Source organism: Phymastichus coffea, unplaced genomic scaffold, assembly GCF_024137745.1.
Source record: "Phymastichus coffea isolate CEN01 unplaced genomic scaffold, Cenicafe_Pcof_1.1 PCOF00003, whole genome shotgun sequence".
Lineage (NCBI taxonomy): Eukaryota > Metazoa > Arthropoda > Insecta > Hymenoptera > Eulophidae > Phymastichus > Phymastichus coffea.
The window spans coordinates 1381205-1408768 of record NW_026706814.1 but is presented as its reverse complement, the minus strand read 5'-3'; the positions used below and the strand labels follow the sequence as shown (position 1 = coordinate 1408768).

General features: G+C 37.0%; 1 protein-coding gene across 1 annotated transcript in view; it reads right to left on the bottom strand.

Annotated features, from left to right (window-relative positions):
- The window catches only part of LOC131665443 (ubiquitin carboxyl-terminal hydrolase 7), a 957589-nt gene that overhangs the window by 643939 nt on the left and 286086 nt on the right, over nucleotides 1-27564 (bottom strand). Inside the window, exon 7 of the mRNA XM_058937325.1 lies at nucleotides 110-304. Within this exon, the coding sequence (XP_058793308.1) occupies nucleotides 110-304 (195 nt within the window). The remainder of the gene's footprint in view (nucleotides 1-109; nucleotides 305-27564) is intronic.

The window sequence follows — 27564 nt, the reverse complement described above, 5'->3', positions numbered from 1 at the left end:
TTGAATCATCACATGTGCTATGTAACCAAAGAATGATTTGGAACAATGGGATTTGCTAAATAAATAAAATAAAATATGATGTAAGATTATATCATACAATAATACTTACAACACGCAAAAACTCCTGCACATCGTGTTGCATGAATGAGTCCAATGTTTCCCATCCAAAGCTCTTAGTCAATTTCTTAGTTCCAACTGGTTTATCAGAAAATTGTAATTCATGGAATACTCTTTGCAAAGCTAATGCAACACTTTTACTTGAATCATCACTTTCAGTAGGCATTTTATAAACAGCTTTGCGTAACTATAATAAAGAATTTTATAATAAAATTAAAATTATATTAATAATAGTAATAATAATAATAATAATAATAATAATAATAATAATAATAATAATAATAATAATAATAATAATAATAATAATGCCGGGCTGGTACACGGAGTAGTTATACATCACTGAGCAAATGCTAACTTCTAACGGCCACGATCGTGCCCAGTGGGAATGTCTATCTCGTCAATGCTCTTAGCAATAACGCTAACGGACACGGCTGAGAGAAAGATATGGCTCACAAATGACGCAAAAGATTCTGCCGATGTGCCCAACCATTCATCTCTTACGCACACCTATACTCACACACACATGCCATTCGGCAAACCGGCGAGGGGAATGCTTGATAACCTAATAAAAGGGTCTTACCGTAAAAGCGAATGCCCGGGGACTCCTAGAAATGGAGCCGTCCGAAAGCGAATGAAGGGGATCCCCCGGGTTCCGATCGGGTGAAAGCCCCCGTGGCCGTGGGCAGCGGCAAGGATTTTGAAGGCCACACTTTGTGCACGGGGAAGAGGAGGAAAACACGAAATAACGACACGAATAAGACTTTACTAAACTTACCAAAATGACAGAGGACAGACAGTGTGTCAAGCGAAGGCAGCGCGGTGTGCTACGTCTCTACCGCTCAGAACCGAGAATAGCCGACAGGACGAACACTCACAACGACAAACAACACACAAGACTTGACTGAACTGCTACAGCTCATACAAGAGACGAAGACGAAAATAGTCAAAGCAGCGAATGTACAAAAGAACATGAATATGACAGTGAAGATGGGAATTAAGACAATTCTCGAGACTATGGACATTGCGCTGCACAAGCGATTGGACGCAGTTTCGGGAGGACGTCTCGAAGAAAGCAACAATACACGAAACGTTCGTCGATCGGAACCACGCCGGAGCCCTTACAAAATAGGCCATCGACAATGGAAGCGACCAAGGACTGGCAGACGGTCACACGAAAAGGAACAAACAAGACAAAAAAGAAAACAGATGCAAAGAATTGATCTAACAGGGGCGGACCAGCCCACCGGAAAAGGGGTCTGGCTATCTTGGTCAGACCAAACCTGGGCATGGACACGACGTACTCCGTTATAGTACACAGCTAACGGGCCGGAGAAGAGCGGAAAGAGTGACAGACGAGACGGCCAAACTAATAAACAGCTTGTGCAACAGTACATTGCCGAAACGTCGACAGATACAAAAAAGACAACCGCAATACTGGTGGATGAACGAGATTGCCGAGTTTCGCAGGATAATTACACCTGGCAAATCGACGATGAAGGCTGGGGCGGACCCGAAAGGGAAAACCTCCAGGCTATATACAAAACAGCACGGAAGACGCTGTCGAAAGCAATACGGAGCAACAAGATGCAATACTGGAGGAAGCTCTGCGAGGAGGTGAACGAGGATCCCTGGGCGGGTAAAATTTTGTGACCGGCAAACTAGGAGTTCGAGTCCCACCGGAATTCAAAGATGTTGAAACAATAGGACGGATTGTTGACGGATTGTTTCCGACGCATCCGATTCGGACGAACGTGATGGACGACGTGGACGCACCGGTGCCCCCCGTCTTTGCCGCTGAGGAGCTCACCAGAACAACGAATGCGATGAAGACGAGCAAGACGCCGGGACCAAACACAGTACTGGTCAAGATCTTCCGGCTCGTGGCTTGTCTACGACCGGAGATACTTCTCGATCTGTACAACACGTGCTTGACGAAAGAAACATTCAGCGATCGGTGGAAAGAGGCAAGGCTCGTCCTTATCCCAAAGACGCGATCCTGACACGCCTTCCAACTACCGACCATTGAGTTTACTTGACACAACTGGCAAACTCTTTGAACAATTATTGAAACCGAGAACTGAAGGACGCGATACAGGCCGGAGGGGGTCTCTTAGACTTATTGTTCGGTTTTAGGAGGAGTCGATCGACGATTGAAACGATTCAAAAGGTGGTAAACTCTTTCCTGAAACTGAACAGACACTACACAGGTGGCGTGACTCATCGTGTTGCTGGCGACATTAGAAATACTTTCAATTCGGCCAGATGAAGGGATATCTTGGAGACGCTGAAAAGCAATTTCGAGATTCCACCATACTTAGTCTGGGTTCTGGAGGATTACGTGAAAAACAGACGGATAACGTAAGAGACGATCGAAGGACAGATTACGAGAGAGGTCATCGCTGGGTTGGCTCAGGGGTCGATACTGGGACCTGACTTCTGGAATATATCTTGTTTATAGCCTGCTTCGACTTGGGATGCCGTTCGGAGTGACCCTCGTCGCTTACGATGATGACGTGGCTGCGGTGATCACGAAGAGGTCTCTTGAGCTGGTGCACCTGACGTTAAATCTGATCATGAGATAAATTGGATGATGGATGACAGACCACGGACTGCCACTCGCAACAGAAAGGACGGAGCTGACGTTTCTCGCAAGAAGTCGCATACTACACATGAAAGTGGGGATATACGAGATGGAGACCAAGAGGGAAGTCGAGTACCTTAAGGTAATCCTCGGTACGAAGATGACCTTCTGGCCTCAAATACAGAAGCCAGCCCGGAAAGGGGTAGAGAGAATAGCATTTTCGAATCGTCTGATGGCAAACACAACGAGACCGAGATCAGGGAAACGGCGACTGATAATGGCGACTACACACTTAATCCTCCTATACAGCACGGAAATATGGGCAGACTCCCTGAAGATAAAGAAATACTGTAAGACGATGATGATAGTACAGAGAGAGGAGAGGGCGCACTGCGAATCGCTTGCTCCTACCGAACAGTTTCTGCGCAGGTTGTCTTGGTGGTGGCGGGTGTAATACCCGTGCATCTCCTGGCCTTTAAACGCAAAAAGATCTACGGGAGCAGCGCGGACATAGAACGAAAGAGCGCGACAATCGCCGAGCGTGATAGGACGATTGATATCTGGCAAGGCCGGTGGATAGAAGAACGAGGTTGTAACTGGACGAGACGACTGATATGGGACTTGAGGCTGCGGCTCGGAAGGAAATTTAGCCATGTAAATTTTTACGTCACCCAGCTCTTGATGGGTCACGGGTACTTCCGACGGTACCTTTACAATATGAGCAGAGTACGAATACCCGACTCTAAGTACTGTGGACACGAACGAGACGACGCGGAACACACGTTTTTCGCGTGTGACCGCTGGACAAGACTCAGACAGGAACTGGAAGGAACGGTCGGCAGCATCACTCCGATAACATTGTGGTGGTAATGCTGCATGAACCCGAATGGTGGTGCTTAGTCGCTACCTATACGGAAACCATACTGAGAGGTAAGAACGCGGGTGACTGCTTGATAGATGACTGAGCAGATGAACGACGTATCGAGACTTAGAAGAAAAAAATTAAAAAAATAAGCTTGCAAGGCTTATAGTACTGTTAGTGCTATAGTATATGTAGTATAGTATATGTATATGTTGTGACGGTCCAATCGCTCCCCCATTATTTATAAACATTATGATTATATAAACATTATATGAAAATAATAAACAAATAAATAATAAATATGTAAGAGAAAAAATAAATAAATATCAAAACAGTTGAGATGATTTAAGCGAAATAATGTAATTCCGAAAATTAAGTATCGATGGCGTGATCAAAACTTATATAAAATTAAGTATCATGTTGTAATAAGAGCACTACTGATAGCCACCGTCAGGACTTGAACCTTGAGCAAGAGGCATCAGATAGTGCTCGGAAGCAGTTATTAAATAAATTATTTATTTAATTTTAACTATGGTCTGAGAATTATTTCATGCTCCGCTCGGTCTTGTCAAATCTTAAGGGTTCCAACTCGTTGAGTCTAAACATCTCAAAGTGCCAAATGCGAACTTAAGAAACAATCTAGTTTACCATCCTATATTCATCTTAAGGGTTCCAACTCACAGAGCCTAAACAACTCATGAGACAAAAGCGAACTTAAATGAATAATTTATCATTCATTTTATTTATTATTGAGTTTATTCGAGAATTCATGCTATTATTTAATTATTTAATTTTAGAGTTAATTTCGTTTATTGAATAAATTAGATTGTTAAGACAATAATTTATAATTCACGATTTAAATTGCACTAAGTTCGAATTTATTTTTTTATAACATTGATCAAAATAAGTATTAAATGTTACAATGTAGTATAGTATATGTATATGTAGTATAGTATATGTATATGTAGTATAGTATATGTATATGTAGTATAGTATATGTCCAAAAGTCTTTTAAAACAAAATATTCTGGCGAGTTTTTGGGAGGTTCTATCCCACCGCAACTCCTAAAAGACCTGAGATCATGACCTAGCTAGTCGTTTTGAGCATAGTTAAAGTTAAAGAGTAGAGTCGTCTTAACCACAGATGTTGAGACGGCGACAGTTTTTGACTTTATTGGAAAAAGGTTCACCTGGTGCGTAAAGTCATATTAGACAAAGGTCTAGTACGACAATACGCTACGATATGACACATAAAATAAGCCTTTTACCGGAAATTTTTTCAGTCAAATGCTGAGTTCAAATATCAAAAATTAAATGTTGACATCTTTACTTATAAATAAAAAAAAAGTTACAAAATTATTAGGTTTTACGAACTCAATTCAAAAATTCGATATTAATTATGTAACGGGGTGGTTGTTTAGTAAAAATGAGAACCGTTGCAATTAATCATTTTTACTCGTTTATCCCGCTACTGTTTGCGACATTCAATTAATTTTTGTAATTTAATTTTAAATTTCGAGAACCATAGCGAATTAAATGAGTGGCAATGATTAAGTTTTGTCGAATTTTTGGTGAAATAACTCGTAAAACCGAATAATTTTATTACTTTTGTTACTTATAAATAAGAAGAGCTGTCACAATTTAATTTTTGAAATATGCAATTTACAAATGTGTTTTTTCACTACTAACATTTAAAATATATACATACTTACATACATTTTTTTAATTTCAAAATTTCAAAATACTATAGATTAACATTGTTAGTCATACGTCATGTTGAGATCTTTCAAAAGTTTAGTGTTATTCTAATTTCATTTCCTTAGTTTTTTCTTGAGTATCCGTTCTCATATGTTCAGTATTTTTATACTCGTATTATAATCCAATAGATTGGAAATCTTTACATCTAAAGTTTTATAATTTTTTAATTAAATTGTTTCGTTAATATTTGGCAGGGTAAGTTGATTCCTTGATGATTTTACTGATTACTTGTAATCGGACGGAAGTTTATCATAATTTATCATCGCAACTTCAAGTAGGTAGTATTATTCAATGGTTAAAGGATACTGTTGTTATCTCGCCTTATATTTCTTTTATTCAGTTAACAGATAGTAACATCGCTAGTAAATGAAATGGCTCTTTCAACTATTTGAATATAAAGTACTATCGCACATGCAAATCGCACGGCTGAAAAAGAGCACGAACGCGCGAAATAAAGCGAAAGACGATTTTACTTTGAATAAAAGTTCTTACTGTCACAGAAGATTAGATGAATGTATAATACAGATAAAAACCAAGCATGACAAACTAAACAAAAATGAAGTGTTTATTACGTTTTTCAGAAACAAAACAAAAAAGTATCAGCCTTGATTTGATTACAAGCTAATCACTAAACAAAGACAACTAGTCGCACTTATTGAACGCGAGAAGGAGAAAGAGAATCAAAACAAAACTATCAATGAGCTAACGGAAACATCAGCGCACTCAATATAATAAAAAACGCTCGTAAAGCGATTAATCCTTGCCTATCTTGGCCATTATCGCTGTCGACGTCAATGTTGTGAATGAAGAAACGAGAGTAAAAAGCTGTGTGCTGTCAGGTCGTTGTTGACAATACCGCAGCTTTACAGAGCTAGTGACGTCAGGAGAGCGATGGTCCAGATGGCAAGGCTCTGCGTCTTATTTCACATGATCGTACGGTGAAGCTCTCAGCAGACGCGAAACAAAAGCATGAGACGGTACCCTATACCTCTCCGTTTCCATCATGCGAATCTCCACCTAAGATTCGTGTGCCATAAAAAGAAGAGCAAATGTTGCAATTGAATGACAATGCAAAATATTCTCTTCCTTTATTTTTTGGTTTATCAACTTATATGTTGCTAGCTCAAGCTGTACTGATTTTTCCTAGTCACGTGCTGCTCTTCCCCTCCCATTCAGCTCTGGTCTCCCTATATACTCCCAAATTCTTCGTTCAATCTCTATCTCATTCTCTCTCTCTCGTTCATGCTCTGTATTCTCTATCGCAGTCACTCTCCTACATAGGCGAACGCCTTAATGAATATCCACTCTTTATAGTACATTGTTCATAATATTTTAGTATTGTAAATATTATAATGGAGAATTCCAATCACATTTTAAGATAACACAATTTCACAGATGGTAATCAAATTATCGATTTGTACGAATTATTCCAGTATAATTCAAAATGATAATTTCCTATTTTCTTATGGACGTTCAATCATAAATCGATTTTCGGTAGATTTTTGAAACTTTGAAAATAAGTTTCATTTTGGACCAGTAATCATAGAAAAATTAGTTTAGGTATCGATATTCATTTTCAAAATATTCAGATTCAAAGTTGACTGTATCAACAAATATTCCCTATATCTGGCTTACTTTTCTAAGCAGTTGATTGTATCAAGATTTCTGTGAATTCTCACAAAAAATAGTTTAATATTTTAGAAGTTAGATGAAATAGTATTATATGGGTACCGATATTAAATTCAGAAATATTGAAATATTATTGATTGAAGATTTCAATCCGATGACTTTTTCATCATACCTGGTGGTAGGGATTGGAGATTTGGCAACACCGCATCTATTGAAAGATATAAAATCGCAGAAAATATCCGTAGCGCCAAAGAGTGGAGGAAATAGTAAAAATCGCAGAGAAAAATATATATTTTCAAAAAAGGCCTTAAATAATCCATATTTTTAATAATATTGGCGATATAATGAAATCGCATTTGAAAAAAAAAAATTAAAAATAAACCATATTCGCTTGGAGCAAACAATATCAATTCATTTTTCAATTGAATTGAATTGAAAATCAAAAAATACTAAAACGTTCCATAACAAAATTGAATTTTTCAAATAATATTTCTTACACTAAAAGCAATATCTTTATCATAAACTTCTTTTTCTACAAAACAACTTATTTAACGAGTCAAAAACTCCAAAAACGCAATCACAACTTTTTTTATCTTTTGTTTATTTTTTTTTTTACAACTTATATGTTACATTTGGTTTTCTTTTGTTATATTACAATTGTGTCTCGTATTAAGTTTGTATAATTGATAATGTATGTGTTTTGTGTGTGTGTGTGTGTGTGTGTGTGTGTGTGTGTGTGTGTGTGTGTGTGTGTGTGTGTGTGTGTGTGTGTGTGTGTGTGTGTGTGTGTGTGTGTGTGTGTGTGTACGTATGTAGGTGTGTCTGCAACTCTTGCGTTCCCGTCTTCTGCTTCTCTTTGTTCAGCTCTTCTTCCCATTTTTCTGTTGATTAATCTTCTCTTCCTCTCTCTCTCTCTCCAAGATCTGCCTTTTCCGCTCTTCTGTTTTTCTCTTTCTTGCATATTTTCTTTTCAACTTTTTTCTTTGTTACTTTCTTTTGCCTTTTCACCTTTGCCTTTCCTTTGCTTTTGCTCTCATTCTTGCTAATCATTTCATCTACCTTTCTCCTTATTAGGGCTTTGACACCTTTTTCTTAATTCCTATTGCTCCTTCTGCCTTTTCTTTCCTCAACCTCACTTATTTTATAATTTATAATTGTATCTTATAATTTGTCTTCTAATTTACCTTTTTCTTTCTCTTCTTCGATTCTTCTTCTTTTCCATTTTGCTCCATTCTCCAATACCTGCTTCCTCTCGCTTGTGTAGTTGCTAGTACTTGTATTTTGTGTGTGTGCGTGCATGTGTATGTTTATGTTTGCGCGTGTGTGCGTGTTTTGTGTGTGTGTGTATGTATGTGTGTGTATGTAGATGTGTCTGCGAGTCTTGCTTCTTTGTCTTCTGTTTCCGTCTCTCCTTAGGGTCATGCAGTTTCGTCCTCTTGTTTTTCTTTTTCTTTCTTCTCTTCGTTTCTTCTTCTTTTCCATTTTATCTCCATCATCCACGCTATCTTTTCTTTGTTTCCTATTATTATTTTTTCCCATTCTTCGCCTTCCTTTCTGCTTTTTTCACATTTTTCTACTATGTGTTTCCAATTTTCTTCCTCTTTCATACGCATTCTGCATGTCTTATTTTCTTCTTTTTCCCAATATCTGCTTCCTCTCGTTTCATTACCTAACCTAAACCTTTCCCTTATTTGTAGGCCTTCTATTCCTCCCTGTCCTTGAATTTCCTTTAACCTATACCTTTTCATTTCTTCTTTCAGTTCTTTCCACTCGTTTATGTATCTTGATTTTTCTAGTTTTTCTTCTAGTTCTTTTTCTTTTTTTTTCTTAAGCTCAACTCTTATTTCTTCCCAAAACTCTTCCCTCATTTCATCTCCCTTTTCCCTCTGTCTGTATATTTTACTTTTTTCTAGCCTTTCCTCTCTCTCCTCCTTCTTACCCTTTTTATCTTATTCATTTCTTTCCCTTTTCTTTAGTTCTCTCCATGCTTCTTTTTTTATTGAGCCATCTCTTTCTTATCTTATTTTGTTTTCATACCTCATTGCTCTTTCTAATGCTGTTTCTTTCATTTCTTGTCTTCCTGTTTCCCATCGTATTAAGTAACTTGGCGTGTTTCTATCTAATCCTAATACCCACTTTATGTATTTTAGTTGTAGTCTCTATATTTCTTCATATCTCTTCCATCCCCAGAATTCTGCTCCATACATAATCACGCTTTTCGCCAGTGCATCGAACAGGTTCATCCTTAGCTCCTAATTTTCTCTAAATAGCTTTTCCCCTAGCCCCCATAGTCTTCCGAGTCCCATATTTATTTTCCCTTCTACCTTCATTATCTGCTTTTTATTTCCGTTATTTCTGCTTATCACATATCCCAAGTAGTTGTACTCTTTAACCATCTCTATCCTCTCACCTTCCCATTCGAATTCTTCTTCCTTCCCCCTTCCTCCTCCTCTTCTGCATTTCATCATCTTTGATTTTCCTACATTTAACTCTAATCCCTTTTCTTCCAGGTATCTTTTTAATTTTTTCAGCATTGCTTTCATTCCACTTTCACTCTTTGCCATCATCACTATATCATCTGCATATCCTAATGTCCATATTTTCTTCCTTCCTATCACTACCCCTCCTTCCTGCACCTGCTTGATCTTCATTTCCAGGTCGGCGAAGGCAAGATTAAATAGCGTGGTGCTCAAAGGGCACCCTTGCCTTACGCCTTTGTAAGTCTCAAACTCTCCAATTATTTCTCCTCCAACTTTTACCTTACTCCCTGTTTTTTTTGTATATTTCTTCTATTCTTTTCCTAATTTTTCTATTTATCCCTTTCTCTTTCATTGTTTCCCATATTTTCTTCCTCTTTATCTTGTTAAAAGCGGCCTTCATGTCGGCAAAGAATACAAACAGTTTTCCTCCTTTTTCCCTTATTTCCTTCCCTATTATTATTTTTAATATATATATATTGCGTCCATTGTTCCTCTTTTCTTCCTAAATCCCATCTGCGTATCGCTTAGCGTTTCTTTAGCTTCTAGTTTTCTTTCCAGCTTTTCCTCAGTATTTCCGCATATATTTTATATCCCGTATCCATCAGCGTTATTCCTCTATAGTTTTCTACTTCTTCTTTCCTCCCTTTCTTATATATTGGTACTATTATTCACTTCCTCCATTCTTCTGGATATCCTTCTCAGTTCCATATTCCGTTTAAGCATTTTTCCTGCAGTTTCTGTTCTCTACGTTCTGCTGTTTCCCTTTCTTCTTTCGTCTCTCTCTCTCTCTCTCTCTCTCTCTCTCTCTCTCTCTCTCTCTCTCTCTCTCTCTCTCTCTCTCTCTCTTTTGTTCTCTCCTAACTTTTCCTATTTCTTTCTCCTATCTTTTTTCTCTTCTTTTCCCCTCTGCCTCCATTCTTTCCATTTTTCCCATTATTTCTTTAAACATTTCTGTCCATTCTTTCCTTTCATCCTCCCATACCTCTCTTAAATCCCTTATATCTGCCCGTATCTTTTCCATTAAATCTTCTGCACCACTACTTTTTCCCACTTCTCTTATCGTGTTGTCCAATCCTTCTCCCCCCTCCTCTTCCATCCCTCTCCTCTCACTTTCACTCTTGCATCTTTTTGCCTCTCTAAATTCTCCTCTAATATTCTCCCTCAGCCCATATCCGCTCTCTCTCCCTCTCACCACGTTTACTCTATTCTTCTTTTCCTCCTCTGGGCCTGTCTTATCCATACTTCCACCTTTATCTCTTAATTTTTCTGTTGTCACAAATCTTTCCATCACTATCCCGTACGCCTTAATTCGACTCTAATTCTACTCGTGATCCCACCTTTATTCCCTGTCTTACCTTTTCTGTCTCCGCCTTTACTTCTTACCACCCCTCCTCTCTGCCTTTCCTGCTTTCTGATTTTCTCTCTTAACCTCAAATTTTCTTTTTTTCTTTATTCCTCTCTCTCTGCTTTTTCCTGCTCTTCTCCTAGCCTTTCTCTCTCTCTACTCCACTCCTCTTCCGCCTCCACGCTCTTTTCACATCTATTTCTCTCCTCAAACACTTTTCCTCTTTAACTTTCTCACCAAAACTCGCACTCACAGCCAAGACACGTCCACATTCTTCCACCGACCTTCCCTCTCTCCTCTTTTTATCTTTTGTAATTTTAACTTTTCGTTGAACCATCTCATTAAAAAAATTTATTTATTCTATCATCTTCTTCACTCTTAAATATTTTATAAATTGCATCGTAAGTTACACTACGCTTAGTAAATTTTTTTAACATTCCTATAGATATTACAACTTTTATTTCAGTTAAAAACTTTAAATTATAGTTAACTTCCCTTGTTTTTATAATATCATTTTATATTGTTTTTATAATATTTAGAATACGTTTTACTGTATTCAGATAATTTCGTTCTATACCCTAACTTACCAAGAAACTTCTCTAAAACTAAAACTTCAGAAACAACATCGTGAAATTTTTGCTGTTCGTTTAATACTAGTACTCAATTTAAATTCATCAACATTTTTTTTAGTAGTACCAGAAACATTTTTAAAGTATCAGAGATACCATATATTACGTTAAAATCACAAAGCATATTATTATTATTTGTCGTAAAAGTGTATCAAAGTTCGAATTTTGAGGAACTAATAAACATTTCTTCAATTTTGTCGAGGGATCAAAAAATTTTTAATGGAATCCAAAACATCTCACATTGTCAGAGTTTCTAATGGTTCATTATAATGACATGGCATGCCGTTACTTGTAGTGAGACCAGTAACTTTAGAAACCATAGGTGAAATTGCTTTTTCCATATAAATGTAAACATTAAAAGTATACTTTATACTTTTACTGTCGATTTACACTTATTGGCTTCCTAATCTAGTTTCTTCATCTAAACTACAATTAGTTTTATACATTACATCTTCTAATTTTTCTTTGTGTTTTCTTAAAACTTATTTTAATTTTTTTAATTCTATTTTTCTTGCTTTTTTTTATTGTTTTATCTGATACTTTTCTTAATGAACTTTTACTGTCAGCTCATTGTACATATCTCACTGAAATATTTGATGATAGGAAGTTTAGTTCCGGGATAACATTTATTATACTTTTTTTACCGTCATTTTTAATGTACACGCTACTAGTAACTTTTACATGATAGGCTGGGCTTCTACTTAAACATTTATTTTTGTGAGCCTTATTAGCGACAATATTATTCAAACTTTCGTTTACCTGAATAGATGCAGTAATACAAAACTTATTAGAATTGGCTGTATATTTTTTTAAAAAATATGACGAATGCCTCATACAAATCATTACTAGACAATTAAATAGTGTTGTTTTTTTCGGGATCACACCAAACCCAACAATTTTATGGCGGCTGAAAAAATGATTAGGTAATTTTCTAAGTTGAACTGCTAATTTATTTCCATCACCTTTATTCTAAGCAAAAGTTCTTGACTAAGTAATTCTTATCAGCTAATTTATGAAATAAATTCAGCTAATTTATGAAATAAATTTATGAAATAAATAGATAATATCGGGTTTGTCTTTTCGTCCTGCAAACCAATTTGTTTTAGAATGGAATTATGATTGATCAATTGGACACCCGCATCAGCCTCCATAGTTTTAGTGCTACCCGAAAAATTCAAGCGACAATCCGTTTTCGCGTGATCCATTTCATATTTCTTGCACTCACGATTTCTTGTTGTGTAGTTTAAAATCTTGGCTGTCATAGAGCCAATAATTGAACTATAGCAATTTAGTCTATCGTAGCTTCTCCCATTTCCACGTTTAGTCCATCCGGTGTCATATGAGAATATAATATTTATTACGTTCCCCAATCCTGAATTAAATGGATTATTTAGGTTATTAGAGGATTGGCTAGAAGTAAGGATTTGAAGCTGAGGATATATATCGTTGACTATATTTTGAGGTTTGTAAATAAATAAAATGAACGTGTATACAGAAGAAATTATAAAATTATACTTATTGCAGATTTTATTAAAACTCAATTACAAGGTGTCTTAAATTACGAATTACACCTATATTTATTCATTATTTATGAAATGAGAATTTTTTATTAACAAAATTGTACTAAACGTAACATTATTTCAAAAAAGTAAATAACATGAGGTAATATGAAAAACTTGATTCATAATTTATTGTCATTAAAATAATCATTACGAAATAAATTTTGATTTGAAATAAATCACTGTAAAAAGTTAATTGTTTATTCAATTTAAGTAGTTATATACAAAATTTTATTTTAAATGTGTATAAATGAATGTAAAACCAATCTACAATTCATTACTATATGTACAATCAACAAAAAAATTTACTATTAACAACTATTAAAAAACTATGAATGTTATCTGCGGGGGCAGCACTTACCGGGAGACGAAAAATGTGACAACGGAATTCGGCACGCGAGCAGACGGAACGCGCGCGATTGAAAACGAACCAGTGGAGATCTAGCTACCGGTACGGAAGCCACGAAAGTTAAGGTTCGCGACCTAATTGCCCGTACGTGCCCCAGAGTCCTGAGTAATTGTCATCGAGCTACACGGCGTGCAGACCTGAGCCAGCCGAAAAAGCAGCATTGTTGCCTGCGGCATCAAGAGTGTGTGTGTGAGGTTTCGCCATCGAAGGCGAAACCACGTGCGCGCGAATTCGCGATCCGCGACAAAAAGAACAATCAGACTTTCCCGCAGTGCGAATTGTTCCCTTCGTCTTCGTGCGTCTGCAAAATAAAGGTAAGCTGGCCAGCTCGATCTCGCGACCGCGATTGCATGCGTGATAACTGATTTTCCGCATTCGATGCGAAGCGTGCGTGTAATAGCTCTACGGACAAAGAACAGCGAGCGTCCCGACACTGCATGTTGTTGTCGAGCGAGCACCGTAGTAAACATACACACGCGGGCCAATTCTAGTGTAGCATTTGAAGGATAATAAAGAGTTTTCGTTCGTGATATTAGCAAGTGCTCTCAGCGTGTTTATTTCGTAGTAACTCCACTCCTTGTAGATTCGTAGATTTGTTGCTTGACTGACACCCGTTCCCTCTTACTCTCCGACTTTCTTATTTGATCTAGGTAATTGCGAGCGTATTTACGCGATCGTCTTAATAAAATTAATTAAACGGTAAGGAACCCCGTTACATGGCGCCCAACGCAAAAGAACCTACGGTGTTTCTGATTGTTCAAAACACCGGTTCTCAATAGTGACCTTGCGCTCAATCAACCAGCGACTTAGGTGGCAATCAAGTGTTGTTGTGCACACTTGATATCGAAGGCCACAACAGTAAACATAGCCTGTTAGTTAGCTTGCGAAGGCCCGCCGCGGCGTAAAATTGTAAATAATAACTGTAAGCGCGTGCGAGTGCGACCGAAAGACTCTTAGAAGCGTAAACACCAATAAACTTTGAAAGTTGCCGCAAATCAATAATATTGTACCCGCTGACCCGGGGAAAACTAACACCGGCAACTTTCAAACGAAATTAATTCAATTTGATAATTTTATTTGATATCGTGTTGTCTTAAAGTAAACATTTTTTAATATTATTAGCTGCGGTTATTGGTGACTACGCGCAACGCTCGTTAAAATATTTTAGACACTAACCAAAACAGCCGCGCTAACAAACAGTTAGTGCGTCTGATAGGCAGGATCATTATATTGAGTAATAACGAGCGAAGAGTCTTTCGGCATACATAACATTAAACGCCCTTGACAAGCCTAGTATCGGCTAATAAAATTTTTTTTACTTGCGTACAATTTTTTTAAAACAGCACTTGCACTCTCACCACGCGTAACAAGCTTGTAAATTTTGCGTAAAATTAGCCGCAAGTTAACTAACAGAGGAAAATGGACCGCACTCAAGCAGAAATAGAAAACTGGGTGTTGACGCTCCAGGAGGAGGAAATCAATGAGTACCTCGAACACCTGGAGCTCAAAACAAGCGGGAGCAAGCTCTCGAAAGCTGCACGACTGCATAACTGGTTGCTTGGCGACTACTCCGCAGCAGATTTCGCGGAAGTCGAGAATCAGCACAGCAATCCAGCAAAAAGAGCTGCCCTACGCTCGGAACTGATTGTATCCCTATGCGCGGAACACACAGCATCCGAGCAAGAGGGAGAACACCCGCTAGCCCAGCTGATGCAGAGTGCGGAAGTAATATCGCGAGTACAGAAAACCGCGATAAACATCGCGAATGTCATGGACAGCTGCGACAACACGAACAGTAATAACTATATTACTATAACGGCTGATGATGGCAGCCAGTTCCAACTCCCGCCGGCATTCACGGTGATGATCCAAGACCTCATTTTCCGGTCCAGAGAAAATGAGAAGAAACTGGAGCTGCTAAACTCACTGAGTTTGAATATGTCGAGTCTAACAAAAGTATTAGACCAAATCCTCAGCAACAGCAGCAATGTGAAGGACCAAATGGATAATCAATCCGCCAGGATCAGCGCATTAGAAAACGCCGAAAACAGAAATATACGGCAAGACGATACTGGTTGACGATACTTATTGGCTGGAGATGCGGATTAGCGGTTTAGAAGCTGAGGACGGATGAGGGTAAAGAGACGCGCGGGGAAGGTAGAAGGAAAATATAAGAGAGCAAGGGAAGAGGAAAGGAACAGTTTGGTGTATAGATTCGGTTGTCGGTGGTAGCAGCAAGAACAGTGTCTTATAAGGGAACCACCCCAACCTGATCCCACCGATTTCAATGATTTTTGGATATGCTGTAATACTCGAAAAAATATTCGACACGTGTTTTTTTTTTATCGGCTGACATCCACTTTTAAGGGGCGAAATCCACCCCTGATAACCACCTCGAGAAATGTTTTTTTAATATATCTTTGCATCTAATCAATACTTTTAAATAAAATCAACGCCAAAATATTTCTTATAAGTAGGTGCTCCTACTCATATACCTTTAACACCAAGAGGTTGCAACCCCTTTTTTATAGAGGTCAAAGTTCTTTTTTATTTACTATTTTGAAATTCAAAATCTGTTCAATATGGTTGAGTGGATAAAAACTGCGTTTATAATGAAAAAACAAGAAATTGAAATTGACGTATTTCGTGGTTTTTTAAAGAAAAATTTTTTGGAGGTATGTTATCCCTAAAAACCACCTCTACTAAATCACAAATAGGCTAACCTACCTAACTCTAGCCACAGTGTATTAATTATTTGTTCTGTTATATACAGGGTGTCCCATTTTAAAGGAACCACCCCGAAATTTTCGACGGTTGGCGTTGTACAAAAAAATTGTTCAGACAATGGGGGCAACCTTTCTGTGAAATCCGATTTGACCTTGAGATTTATTTTCAAGGTCATTTGAAGGTCAAAGTCATTTATTGAATAGCAACCCATCTTTTTGATCCCGGATTCGGAAAGAGCGGAAAATTCTACGTTTAGATAACGTATTATGTGTGGGATGTGGTTAACCCCCCCCCCCCCCGCCAAAGGTCATGTACGGGTCAAATTTGTGATTTTCTTCATCTATGCACAGGGATGATCGGGCAAGAGTAAGGTTAATTGTAATAACCCAATAACTCGATAACCCATATAATCCAATAACCCGATAACCCCAATAATTCAATAACTCCCATATCCCAAAAAAATTGTAGGTCCAACAACAGTGACCTTGAGCTTAAACTTTAGGTTAATTTTCAAAGTCGACTTCATGTATTCAAAGCCTAATATTAAGCCTGTATTAACCTCACCCTTGCCCCGATGGGATGGGGGTGGATGAACCGCTCCCCCAACATAATACTTTATCTAAACTTATAATTTCCCGCTCTTTTCAAATCCGGGATAAAAAATGGGGGTCCTTATTCAAAATATCTCTTGGTTATTGGGTTATTGGGGTTATTGAGTTATTGGGAGTTGGAGTTAGTGGGTTATTACAATTAACCTTACTCTTGCCCGATCATCCCTGTGATGAAGAAAATCATAAATTTGACCTCTACATGACGCTAGGTGAGGCGGGGGGGTTAACCGCATCCCACACATATTACGTTATCTGAACGTAAAATTTTCCGCTCTTTCCGAATCCGGGATCAAAAATATGGGTTCCTATTCAAAAAATGACTTTTACCTTCAAATGACCTTGAAAATAATTCTCAAGGTCAAATCGGATTTCACAGAAAGGTTGCCCCCATTGTCCCAAACAACTGTTGTCTGAACAATTTTTTTGTACAACGCCAACCGTCGAAAATTTTGGGGTGGTTCCTTTAAAATGGGACACCCTGTATACCATGTAACAAGCGAAATATATTAGTACATTAATTATTTTTTCTGTTAATAAATATATCCCATATCACAAGCGAACTATATTACCTAACCAAGCTACCCCTAACCGATCAAAATTTAAAAGACTACCCCTATCAAATAACAAGCAAGCTCTTACTCTGGCCCCAGCGTGTTTTTTAATGATTTTTTAATAAATATATCTTAAATAATAAGTAATTTATGACAGTAAACAATTATACACTTAATCCAATGAATCCCTGAAGAACACCTTTACGAACTCACGAGCAGGCTACTGCCTTCAACCCTGACCTCAGCACGTTTATCGCTCATTTTTTCTTGAAATAATTGTCAGAGATAAAAATAAACCTGAGATGAAAGAAGTCACGCCTAGAAATAACTATGTAATGTAATACGTTGTTTTGTTATTTTCAAATGAACTTTATTAAAAATTATTCTTAGAAAAAACTAAATTTTTGACTCATATATAAATTAAAATATATTATTTGACATAGTTTTCACAGTAGTGATAATCTTCAAAGAAGTGCTTGAAACATAATAACTTTCTATACCAACCACATCGTATTATTGCAATATTCTTACGTACTTCTACTTTGTAGTTGACATTACAAAATTCTTCAACACTAAAATCAACAAGATTATCAGTTTTATCTGGTTTTTGAGTGATATATTATAATGGCGGCTCAAAATAAAAAAAAAAGACAAAAAATACCGGCCACACACTTAGCTCGTAAATTAAGATGAAAAACTGCGTATAGCTGAAAAAAGAAAATTTTATATATGAGCGCCAGTTTTCGGCTCGCGCATCTGGCAATCTTCGGATGTTGAAAACAATCAGAGCGATTTTACGATCGGGCCATCCGGAGTAGCCAGATTGCGAGCCTCTTTAAAAAGTAGAGATCTGCAGCGCACATGTGTATCCTACCGATAGTACTGTTATTTTATTTTAAATAATTTCAATATTACTAATTTCTTTTAAATTAAGGGAAGCGCATTTGCTTGCAGATCTCTTAAAAAAATGCGAAATTTATCTATTGTAAGTAACATTCAAGTAATCAACAAGGACTATTTTAATTAATAGTTTTTGTTTATTGCTCGGATAGTTTTAATTTTATACCTAAATATAAATATGGAAATAATTCGTTATATTTCCGTATTTATTAAGATTTTTTTTTATTGCGAATATAGTATGTTTAATCGTTGAATGCGCTCAACTTTGCGTTAGAAAATTTAAGAACGGCTTGAACGAAAGTTAATGACTATATTTATTATAATTAACTCTGATTTTACAGTATTTCTTAAGGCTTTTTGATAATTAATTAATAGTTAAGACTATTAATATCTTGTTTGTTTTCAGATAAATATGATCCTTAACTTTTGTTCTGTACTTTAGTTTTATTATAGATTAAGTAATATTTTTGTAAAAATTAGAGTACCATACACACAGTTGAATTTAAAAAGAATTAGATTAAATAATTAAAGGTCAAAATAGTACATAGAGGGCCATCTATGTGAAGAAGACACAAAGCACTTAAATGAGGCCACTCCCGCACACTCCGCCCCCGGCCAATTAGGGTTCGAATTTCGCTTACGCTTGAGACACTCCTCAAATTTTCCAACCAATTAAGTTAAGAAAATTTGAGTTCTTCCTGCCCAAAAATGACAAAGATTTTCGAGTGGGAGTCTCTTGCGAAAAGCATAAAAGGGAGGTTTTTAAGAAAATTAGGCAGTTATTTTTCTAATTTAGTTCGTGCAACCATTTCAAATTCGTTAGCTATTTTTCAAGTTCGTTCAATTTAGTTAGTTTCAGCTATTCTTTCCAGTGTGTGTGTGTGTGGGAAACTAAGATAAAAGTGAGTAAGGAAAATCTAATAAAATTTATTTATTCTAACTTCTTTCTACATTCTTTTCTCTCCTTATTCTTTCCTATTTTAGTTTCGCGGACGGTCTGTCTTTTAGAAAGTTACACTCGATTGCCAAGCGTGTGGTCGAGTGCATATTATAGGCCCCCCTTTACGTTATTTTATGGCCAAGAGTGTGGTAAAATATCGCGAAGCATTGCTACATTGCCAAGCGTGTGGTCTAGTAAAGCTTCAATCCTCCGTCGCCGAAAAAAGAATTTCCCGCGATAGTGGTCACGCACGTCTCGGTTATTTTCCGTAAGGTTAGACCAAAAAAGTGCGCCTGAGAATTGTTTCGTCAACGGACGTTACATAAAATTTTTGTAGGTCCCGGGGGGATAAAAGCCATTATCGAGAAATTCTATAAGTCTAAAATTTTCTTTTCTTTCAATTTTTTCTGATAGCCTAGTTCGTTCAGATAATCGTGTACATAGAAAAATCATCTGAATTCATTAGAATATTTTAGTTCGTGCACTTAAAAAAAAACTATCGTTCCAAAGTAAAATCAATTTAAAAAAATTTTTTTTTGCTATTAAGTTTTTTATATAGCTTTGTTTCCCTTTCCGTATTAAAGTTATTATTTTTTTTTATTATCGCAAACTGTTCTAAATTCGTTTTGAAAATACAAAATTTAGAGTTTAATTAATAACCTATTTGAGAAATTTTTCCTTATCGTATGCCAAATTTTGAATTTTTTTTTAGTGAATTCCGTATTAATAAAAAAACGATTACCGAAGAATAAAAGGAAAGCTTGCGCCAGGGCTCTTCAAAACCACCTTGACGGCCTTAATAAAGAAATATACGAAAAATATAGATTCTCGTACGACAACTTATCACAAACGTTGCCTGTATTTTCCGAGCCATTAGCACCCGTATTACCTCCAAAAACAATTGCAGTAGCTCCAAAAACGATAGAAGAAAAATTAGAGTATATTCGGGAAAGGATTTGCACCCACGGTAATAATCCCGAATATTGCTCGTTCTGTATCAATGACTTCTCCGACAACTCCAAAATACCGCGTAAGAACGTGCAGAAGGACTGTTAGCTGAAAGAAGTGAATTTAAACATAACACCCATCACTGACATCGAAAAATTATTATTTAGCAAAAATAAAAAGGATCGGAAGAAATATATTCAAATCCAGCGCACCAAGTACTTGATAAAAAATTTACCAGCCGGATTGAAAGTTCCTCCTACTACTTCACTTCGAGCGAAACCTGTAGAAACAAAAAACCCCGGAAAAACAGCAACTTCGTTGGAACAACTGATTTTAGATACAGAAAAGGAAATACAGAAAACTCGAGAAAAAATTAATAAAATGAAAAAAGAACTTAACTTGTAAAGTTTCTACATATAAAAGAGAGAATGAATTATTGGCAATAAAATCTACAAATCGAATTGTAATCTATATTTTATTCTTTGTATTTTAGAAGCCCTTGTTTCCAAATGATCCCGCTAGTTAGAACACCAGAAATTTCGGTTAATAATGCCCTACTTGAAGAAATAATGGTAGATGTCCATGAAGTGGCAGATAAACAAATTGAAATAATTGATAACGTTAATAATATTTTGACTGATAGATTACCTAGTATCCAAGTTGAGTTTGTGAAAATCGCTGAAGTTTTAGAATCACATTAAAAAGGAATTAATTTAAATATTAAACGTGAAAATATTCTTAAGGATAGAGTAGACGAATTAGATAAGACTGTAGAAACCGACTTCGCTCATTTGCATCGCCTAAATAATCAAGTTGCCCAACTAAAGTTTGAGAATAGTGTTTTAAGCAAAAAGCTTCCGAAATCCCATAATATTATTAGATAACATAATAGAGTTTTAAGTGTACTTACTAACAGTTTTGATTTTAAAATCCAAGAATCGTGCTATTTATTTGATAAGCTTTCGCTCAAAGTATAATCTGCCCTATTTACCTTAATGAGTGATAACCAACGCCTTACACGCAGTAAAGTTAGAGGACTTACTTGGACCGTTTCAGTAAAACCTAGTAGTTTAAAAAGATCAACCGAGGATTTGACTCAATTAGAAGATCGTGACAGTGTAAGAAGTACTTCGACAACACCTAAAGGAACCGATCAGGATCTAAACCAAAAGTTAATTAGCCCAGACTCGAGTGAGATAAATTCGAATTCTCTCAATAAATTTGTAACTGAAAACCAACCAATAGATGTAAACCAGAAAGTTAAGAGTCCAAGATAGAAGCTACAATCTATTGTAGATATCCCACCCTCTAATAATTCACAATCTATTAAAATGAGAGAAAACGATAAAAAAGAGGAAATGCCCACTGTCTACGGGCAGGTTGTGTCACTGAAAGATGCACTGAACGTTATTCCGCGATTTGATGGGAGACCTGATCAATGAACTCGATTTGCGGAACGATGCAAAGAAGCCTTGGCAATGATCCCGAAACCAATAAAAGGTAATTTGGTGAAATTGATAAGATCAAAATTAGAAGGAGAAGCTAGAGATACAGTAATTGGAATTAATTTTGGAACTCTTGATGAATTACTAGAACATCTAGCGGATATTTTCGGATCTGCCCAAACGCTTAACCAGCTTTTAGGTGAATTAGGAAATGAATTTCAGCATGATGATGAAAAAGTATTAACTTTCGCTAATAGGCTGCGACTATTATCGACAAAAATCATTGATGCTAAAAGAAAAATTGACGGAATGGAATCGGTTACGAATGAATATAAGCATGCTCTGGAAGAAAATATTTTTGAATGTTTCAAGAGAGGATTGAAATCGCAAAACAAATTAAATCTAGCTCCCGGAGTCACCCCAATTAACATACTAAAGCTCGCCATAAAAGCAGAAAAAGATTTAGAAAAACAATCAGTACTTAGATCAGGATTTAAGAACAAAGTATCAAATCCAAAAATTATCAATTTATGCTAACTCTGTAATAAGGAAGGGCATGAAGCATTGAATTGCCTTAACGTTACAAAGCCTCTTGGAAAACAATGTTCATATTGTTAGAAGTCTGGGCATGAAATAAAAAATTGCTTCTTGAAAAAGGGCAATGACAATATTATCTGCCAAATTTGCGATAAGAAAGGTCATAACGCTCGTGAATGTAAATCACAATTGAAGTGCCAAATTTGCAATAAAATAGGCCATATAACGAAAACCTGTATACATCACGCACAAGTTAATACGATTAACGAAATAGTTTGTCAACTGTGTAATAGAGTCGGACATACTGGCAAACAAAGCAAAATATTTCAGGAATAGAATCTGCCAGTAATAAGAACCCCACATTTGATAAGTCAAATATTATATGCTTTTATTGTAAGAGTCCTGGACATATGATAGCCGAATGCATAAAAAGAAAGGTCAATGAAGCCCGGAATCAGAATCAGGGAAACGAATTATGGTTCCCGCAGTCGAGCGCAATGCAGAGGACCAATACACCACAAGTGCGCCAATCAAACGAAAACAACGAAATGTTGCTCAGCCTAGTCCCTTAAGTTCAAGACTTTTTGCAAAAGTTCCTATAAGAAGTGCTAACTTTTTAGGAAATAAACGTATGACAATAATGATTGATACTGGATCAGAAGCTAACATACTTAAAATTACCCTTTTACAAGACCATTTAAAACACATTGATAATTCGAAACGTACTGTATCGTTTGAATCTATCTCGCGTTATGAAAATAATAGTTCGGACTCTTTACATTGAATTCGCAATTACGTCTCCGAGAAAAGCAAGAAGTTGACACGCGCGTAATCTAAATAATAAAAGAAAATCTTTCGAGTAGCAAACCACGAGGCTTACCAACTCGATGAGCTGTTTCGAAATGCAATCGAGAGCAATCGCATCTATCGAGGAGAGGCCCGACAGCGCCGCGATCACTGCTCAATCTAATTTCTCAACAGTAAATATATTTCAGGAGGGAAGATATCTAAGGCTGCTTTTTTCTCATGAGAGAGATAGTCTCATGAGTTGAGCGCTTAGAGATCTGTAGGAAAGGAGTTTAACAGGCTAACCACTGAACAAGAAATTCGTCTCAGGAAATAGCTGAGGCTTTATTTATACAACAGTGCTCGCGCTGCTAAGCAAGGTAGAAAAGTGAGTCCTCTTGCCGCAGCGACGAGCGAATTTATACATGCGAAATGGGCTCCTTTCTACGCTTGGTAGCCCCTACAACGCTATTTTTGTCATTGACGCAAATTTTGTACATGTTTTATCGCAAAATGGCTCGATCGAAATTGTAATCATGCGATTTAAAAAATTAAACTTGAAATGATGAATTTTTTAACATAAATTACATCTCGAGGAAAAATCGCCTCTCAAAGTTATAAGTTATACAATTTAATAATCAAATTACGCCATTTTTACAATAAAATTATGGAAAATTTTTACATGAAAAAATCGCTTGTGGTTAGAAGAATGTTATTCAAATAAAAGATGATTAATGTTGCTCTCTAATTTTGAATAATAATTAAAAAACAAATTTGCAAATTTCTTTTTTAGCGGTTTAAAAATCAGCAAATTAGTGACAATCATAATCATCAATTTTACAGATACGTATGATCGATTTGCTATCTAACAGTGTTATTTTAATTGTTTAAAAAAAATTATAAATTGTTTATTTATTGATAACTTAGTGAATAATTCGTTATCAAAGTGTCAAATTCTTGCTTTTCTGTTTCAATACGTCGAGATTGTAATCGTATGCTCGAAATAACAATATTATTGTTTATTGCAAAATAACTAACAATGTTAACTTGTAGATTATATTTGACTAACAAATATCGATTTGAGAGTTATAACAACATGAAATTCAGGATCATCGCATCGAATTTAACTAAGAAATACTTTTGTTCGTTTAAAAAACTATAATTGACGATTTTCTGTTGTAATCAATAAATTTTCCCACGGTCGTGACGTCACGCTCCTTATATGGTAATGTTTAAGCAGAGTTGCCCTAACACATTTGCATATACGTGTGAAAAGCGCCTACGCTCAATTACCGCTTTTCTTTAATAGTCTCGTGTGTGACGGCTTGCCGTTTTGTAGAGGAAAATAGGAGAAAAATCACACTGGACCGTCACAGTACCTTTTTGAAAGGAATTGGCTTAGAAACCGTACCCACACTTGGCGTAATTACCTTGTCAATTTTCGGAAAAGCCACTGAATTTCAAATTTTTCCGAGCCATTTCCCAATACTTTATGAAGCAGTTCTTGGAGCCGGATATTCGCTGGAAAATGAGGCAATTATCGATTTTTCTACACCGCAATTCACTGTTGGCAATCATAGACTCTACTTTGAAGAAATCAACTATCCCGCTCATGCTAGTTTCTGTTTCGTTCACAATGCTAAAATAAAAAATATAGATAAAGTATCACCAAAAATCAGAATAATTAACCCCTCTATTGACTCAAAAGAATACTTCTTATTAGATACAGGGTCAAAAGTTAATCTTGTAAAACGACACCTATTGCCTCCAGGAAATGAGATAGATACCACGAAATAATTTGTATAAGAGGTATTGGAAACAACTTGCAAATTACATTAGGAATTACAGAAATAAAGTTATTCGGGACCAATACAGTTTTTCATGTAGTTGATGATAATTTTAGTATGATAAGTGAAGGTATATCAGATATACGAGGGTGGTTCGATAAGTACTTAGCCTCACCGCCCGATGGTGCCACTCTCGCAAAAGAAATATTCTATCACGTAGTACAACCTTCTCGATGGTTACTGTCAAGATTTCAGCCGGATCGGAGTTGTAGTTTATTTTTGAGAGCGTGTGAAAGCAAGTGTATCCGTTAATTTTTGAAAAATGGAAAAAGAGCAGTATCGGTCGGTGATTCGATTCTTTTTTTTAGAAGGAAAATCGCGCAGCAAAATCAAAAAGCGCTTGGATGCTGTGTACGGTGACTCTTCTCCTTCGATGGCGACCGTCAAAAATTGGTTTAACGAGTTTCAACGTAGTCGCACGTCGATTTTTGAAGAGCCACGTCCAGGTGCTCCGAAAACGGCTACCACGGAGGATAACGTGACAAAAATTCACGATCTCGTATTGGCAGATCGACGATTGCAGGTGCTCGAGATAGCTAAGATCGTAGGCATCTCAAAAGACCGCGTGAGTCATGTCCTGCATGAAATTTTGGGCATGAGAAAGCTGTCGGCGCAATGGGTGCCGCGTTTGCTCAGTCCGGACAACAAGCGCAACCGTGAGACAACTTCAGAGCAATGTCTGACGCTGTTTAAGCGCAATCCGTTTCGTGACAGTCGACGAAACATGGATCCACTGGTATATACCAGACATCAAGGAACAGTCGAAACAGTGGACTTTACCCGGCGAAAGTGCTCCGAAGAAGGCGAAGACTGTCCCATCGGCCGGAGAGGTGATGGCCACCGTTTTCTGGGATTCACAAGGTGTAATCTACATCGAATATCTGGAGAGGGTCAAAACAGTCACAGGGCTGTACTATGCCGAATTATTGGGCCGATTCGACGTCGAATTGCAGAAAAAACGGCCCCATTTGGCGAAGAAAAATGTGCTCTTCCACTATGACAACGCACCGGCTCACACCTCCGCCGTCGCCATGGCCAAATTGGTCGAATTAAGCTACGAACTGCTGCCCCATCCACCGTATTCTCCAGATTTAGCCCCGTGCTACTTCTTTTTGTTTCCAAACTTGAAAAAGTCACTCGCCGGGCAGAAATTTGAGTCGAATGAGGAGGTAATCGCTGCCACGGAAGCCTACTTTTCAGACCTCGAGGAAACGTATTTTTCAGACGAGTTAAAGAAATTGGAGCATCGCTGGGCCAAGTATATCGAACTAAAAGGAGACTATGTTGAAAAATAAAACGCCACTTTTCCAAAATTTTCGTTTTTCTTTTGTAGGCTAAGTACTTATCGGACCACCCTCGTACAATGTTCTACTTAAAACAGCTACTGACATAGAAAGCAGCATTACAACTTTAAAGTCACTCCTAACTGAAGCTATTTGTAAGTACTCCATTACTGCAAATAGTAAAAATGTAACGAGGGCAGCGCCTTATTCGGCACTGACGTCACCAATTTATTAAGGGGAGAGTAAGAGAGGCACTTTCGCTCTTTAACAATCGGGGAACGAGAGGATAGGTCGAACGAATAAATAATTTTCCTTAATTAGAACATACAACTTAAATCTATTCAGACAAACAAATACAAAATCGGTTATAATAAAGTTTGCATGACGCGCACATGTACAGAACAACTTAAACTAACGCGGGAGGATGAATGGCCCGACGACTAAATCGCCTTGACCATTTGCCTCCTTACAAAGGAAAGAATACGTCGAAACCTCTCTACCGCTCTCGCCGGGCTCTCCCACCAAGCCCACTCATTAGGCGGCGTGCGACAAAAGCGCTAATTGGTCGCGCGTCACACGCCGGCCCAAACCTGCATAGTGCGTGCATAGACGCGCACTCTAGCATGCTCGCTAACTCTCTCTCTCTCTCTCTCTCTCTCTCTCTGTCTCATAGTCGCTGCGCTCTTGCTTCTTCGGGCGCTCTCAACCTTGCTCGGCAATCTTCGGCGGCTGGAAAAACATAAAGGCCAGTGGTTAGGCGCAATAAATATATGCGCCGAACGCTGACCACGTCGCCATGCCGAGCGATAAGAGGGAGAGAGAGAAGTAGGGCAGACGAGGAGCAAGCGTACTGCTTGCTTTCGTCACAAAAAAATACAGCAAATTATACCGAAAAATATTACTAAAAAAATAAAAGAAAAAAGATCACTGAGAAAAAGGTACCAAGCAATAAGATCGACTCAAGACAAAAAGAAACTAAACATAGCAATTAAAGATTAATAAATGCAAAATAGTCTAAAAGCTCTCAGTACAACAGAAATAGCGGATCACTCATTATGGAAAGTAACTAAACGATTTAAGAGATCAACCTCATTTATACCACCTATCAGAAGAAACTGTGGTATTTAGGCCAGATCTGACGAGGAAAAAACAGAAACGTTCGCAACTATACTCAGTCTTTAAACCTCATCAAAGATTAATTACTGAACAAGAAGAAAAAATTCAAATAGAAAACTCTGATATTGAAGAGGACACACCAACAAAAACAGTGAAATTAAAGGAAGTATTACAAATAATTAACAATATCAATTGCAAAAAAACTCCCGGATATGATAAAATTACAGGGAAAATGATCAAAAAACTACCCTTAATAGCAATAAGATATATAACAATAGTTTTAAATGCATGTTTCCGCCTTCGCTATTATCCCTCTCAATGAAAAATAGCAAAGATTATATTAATACTTAAACCCGGAAAAGAAACGACACTTGTTACTTCATATAGACAATCAGTATATTACCAATACTCGCAAGAGTCTTCGAAAAATTAATCTTAACTAGAATTAGCCCAATTATTGTGAATAAAAAACATATAACAAACCATCAGTTCGGATTTAGATGCA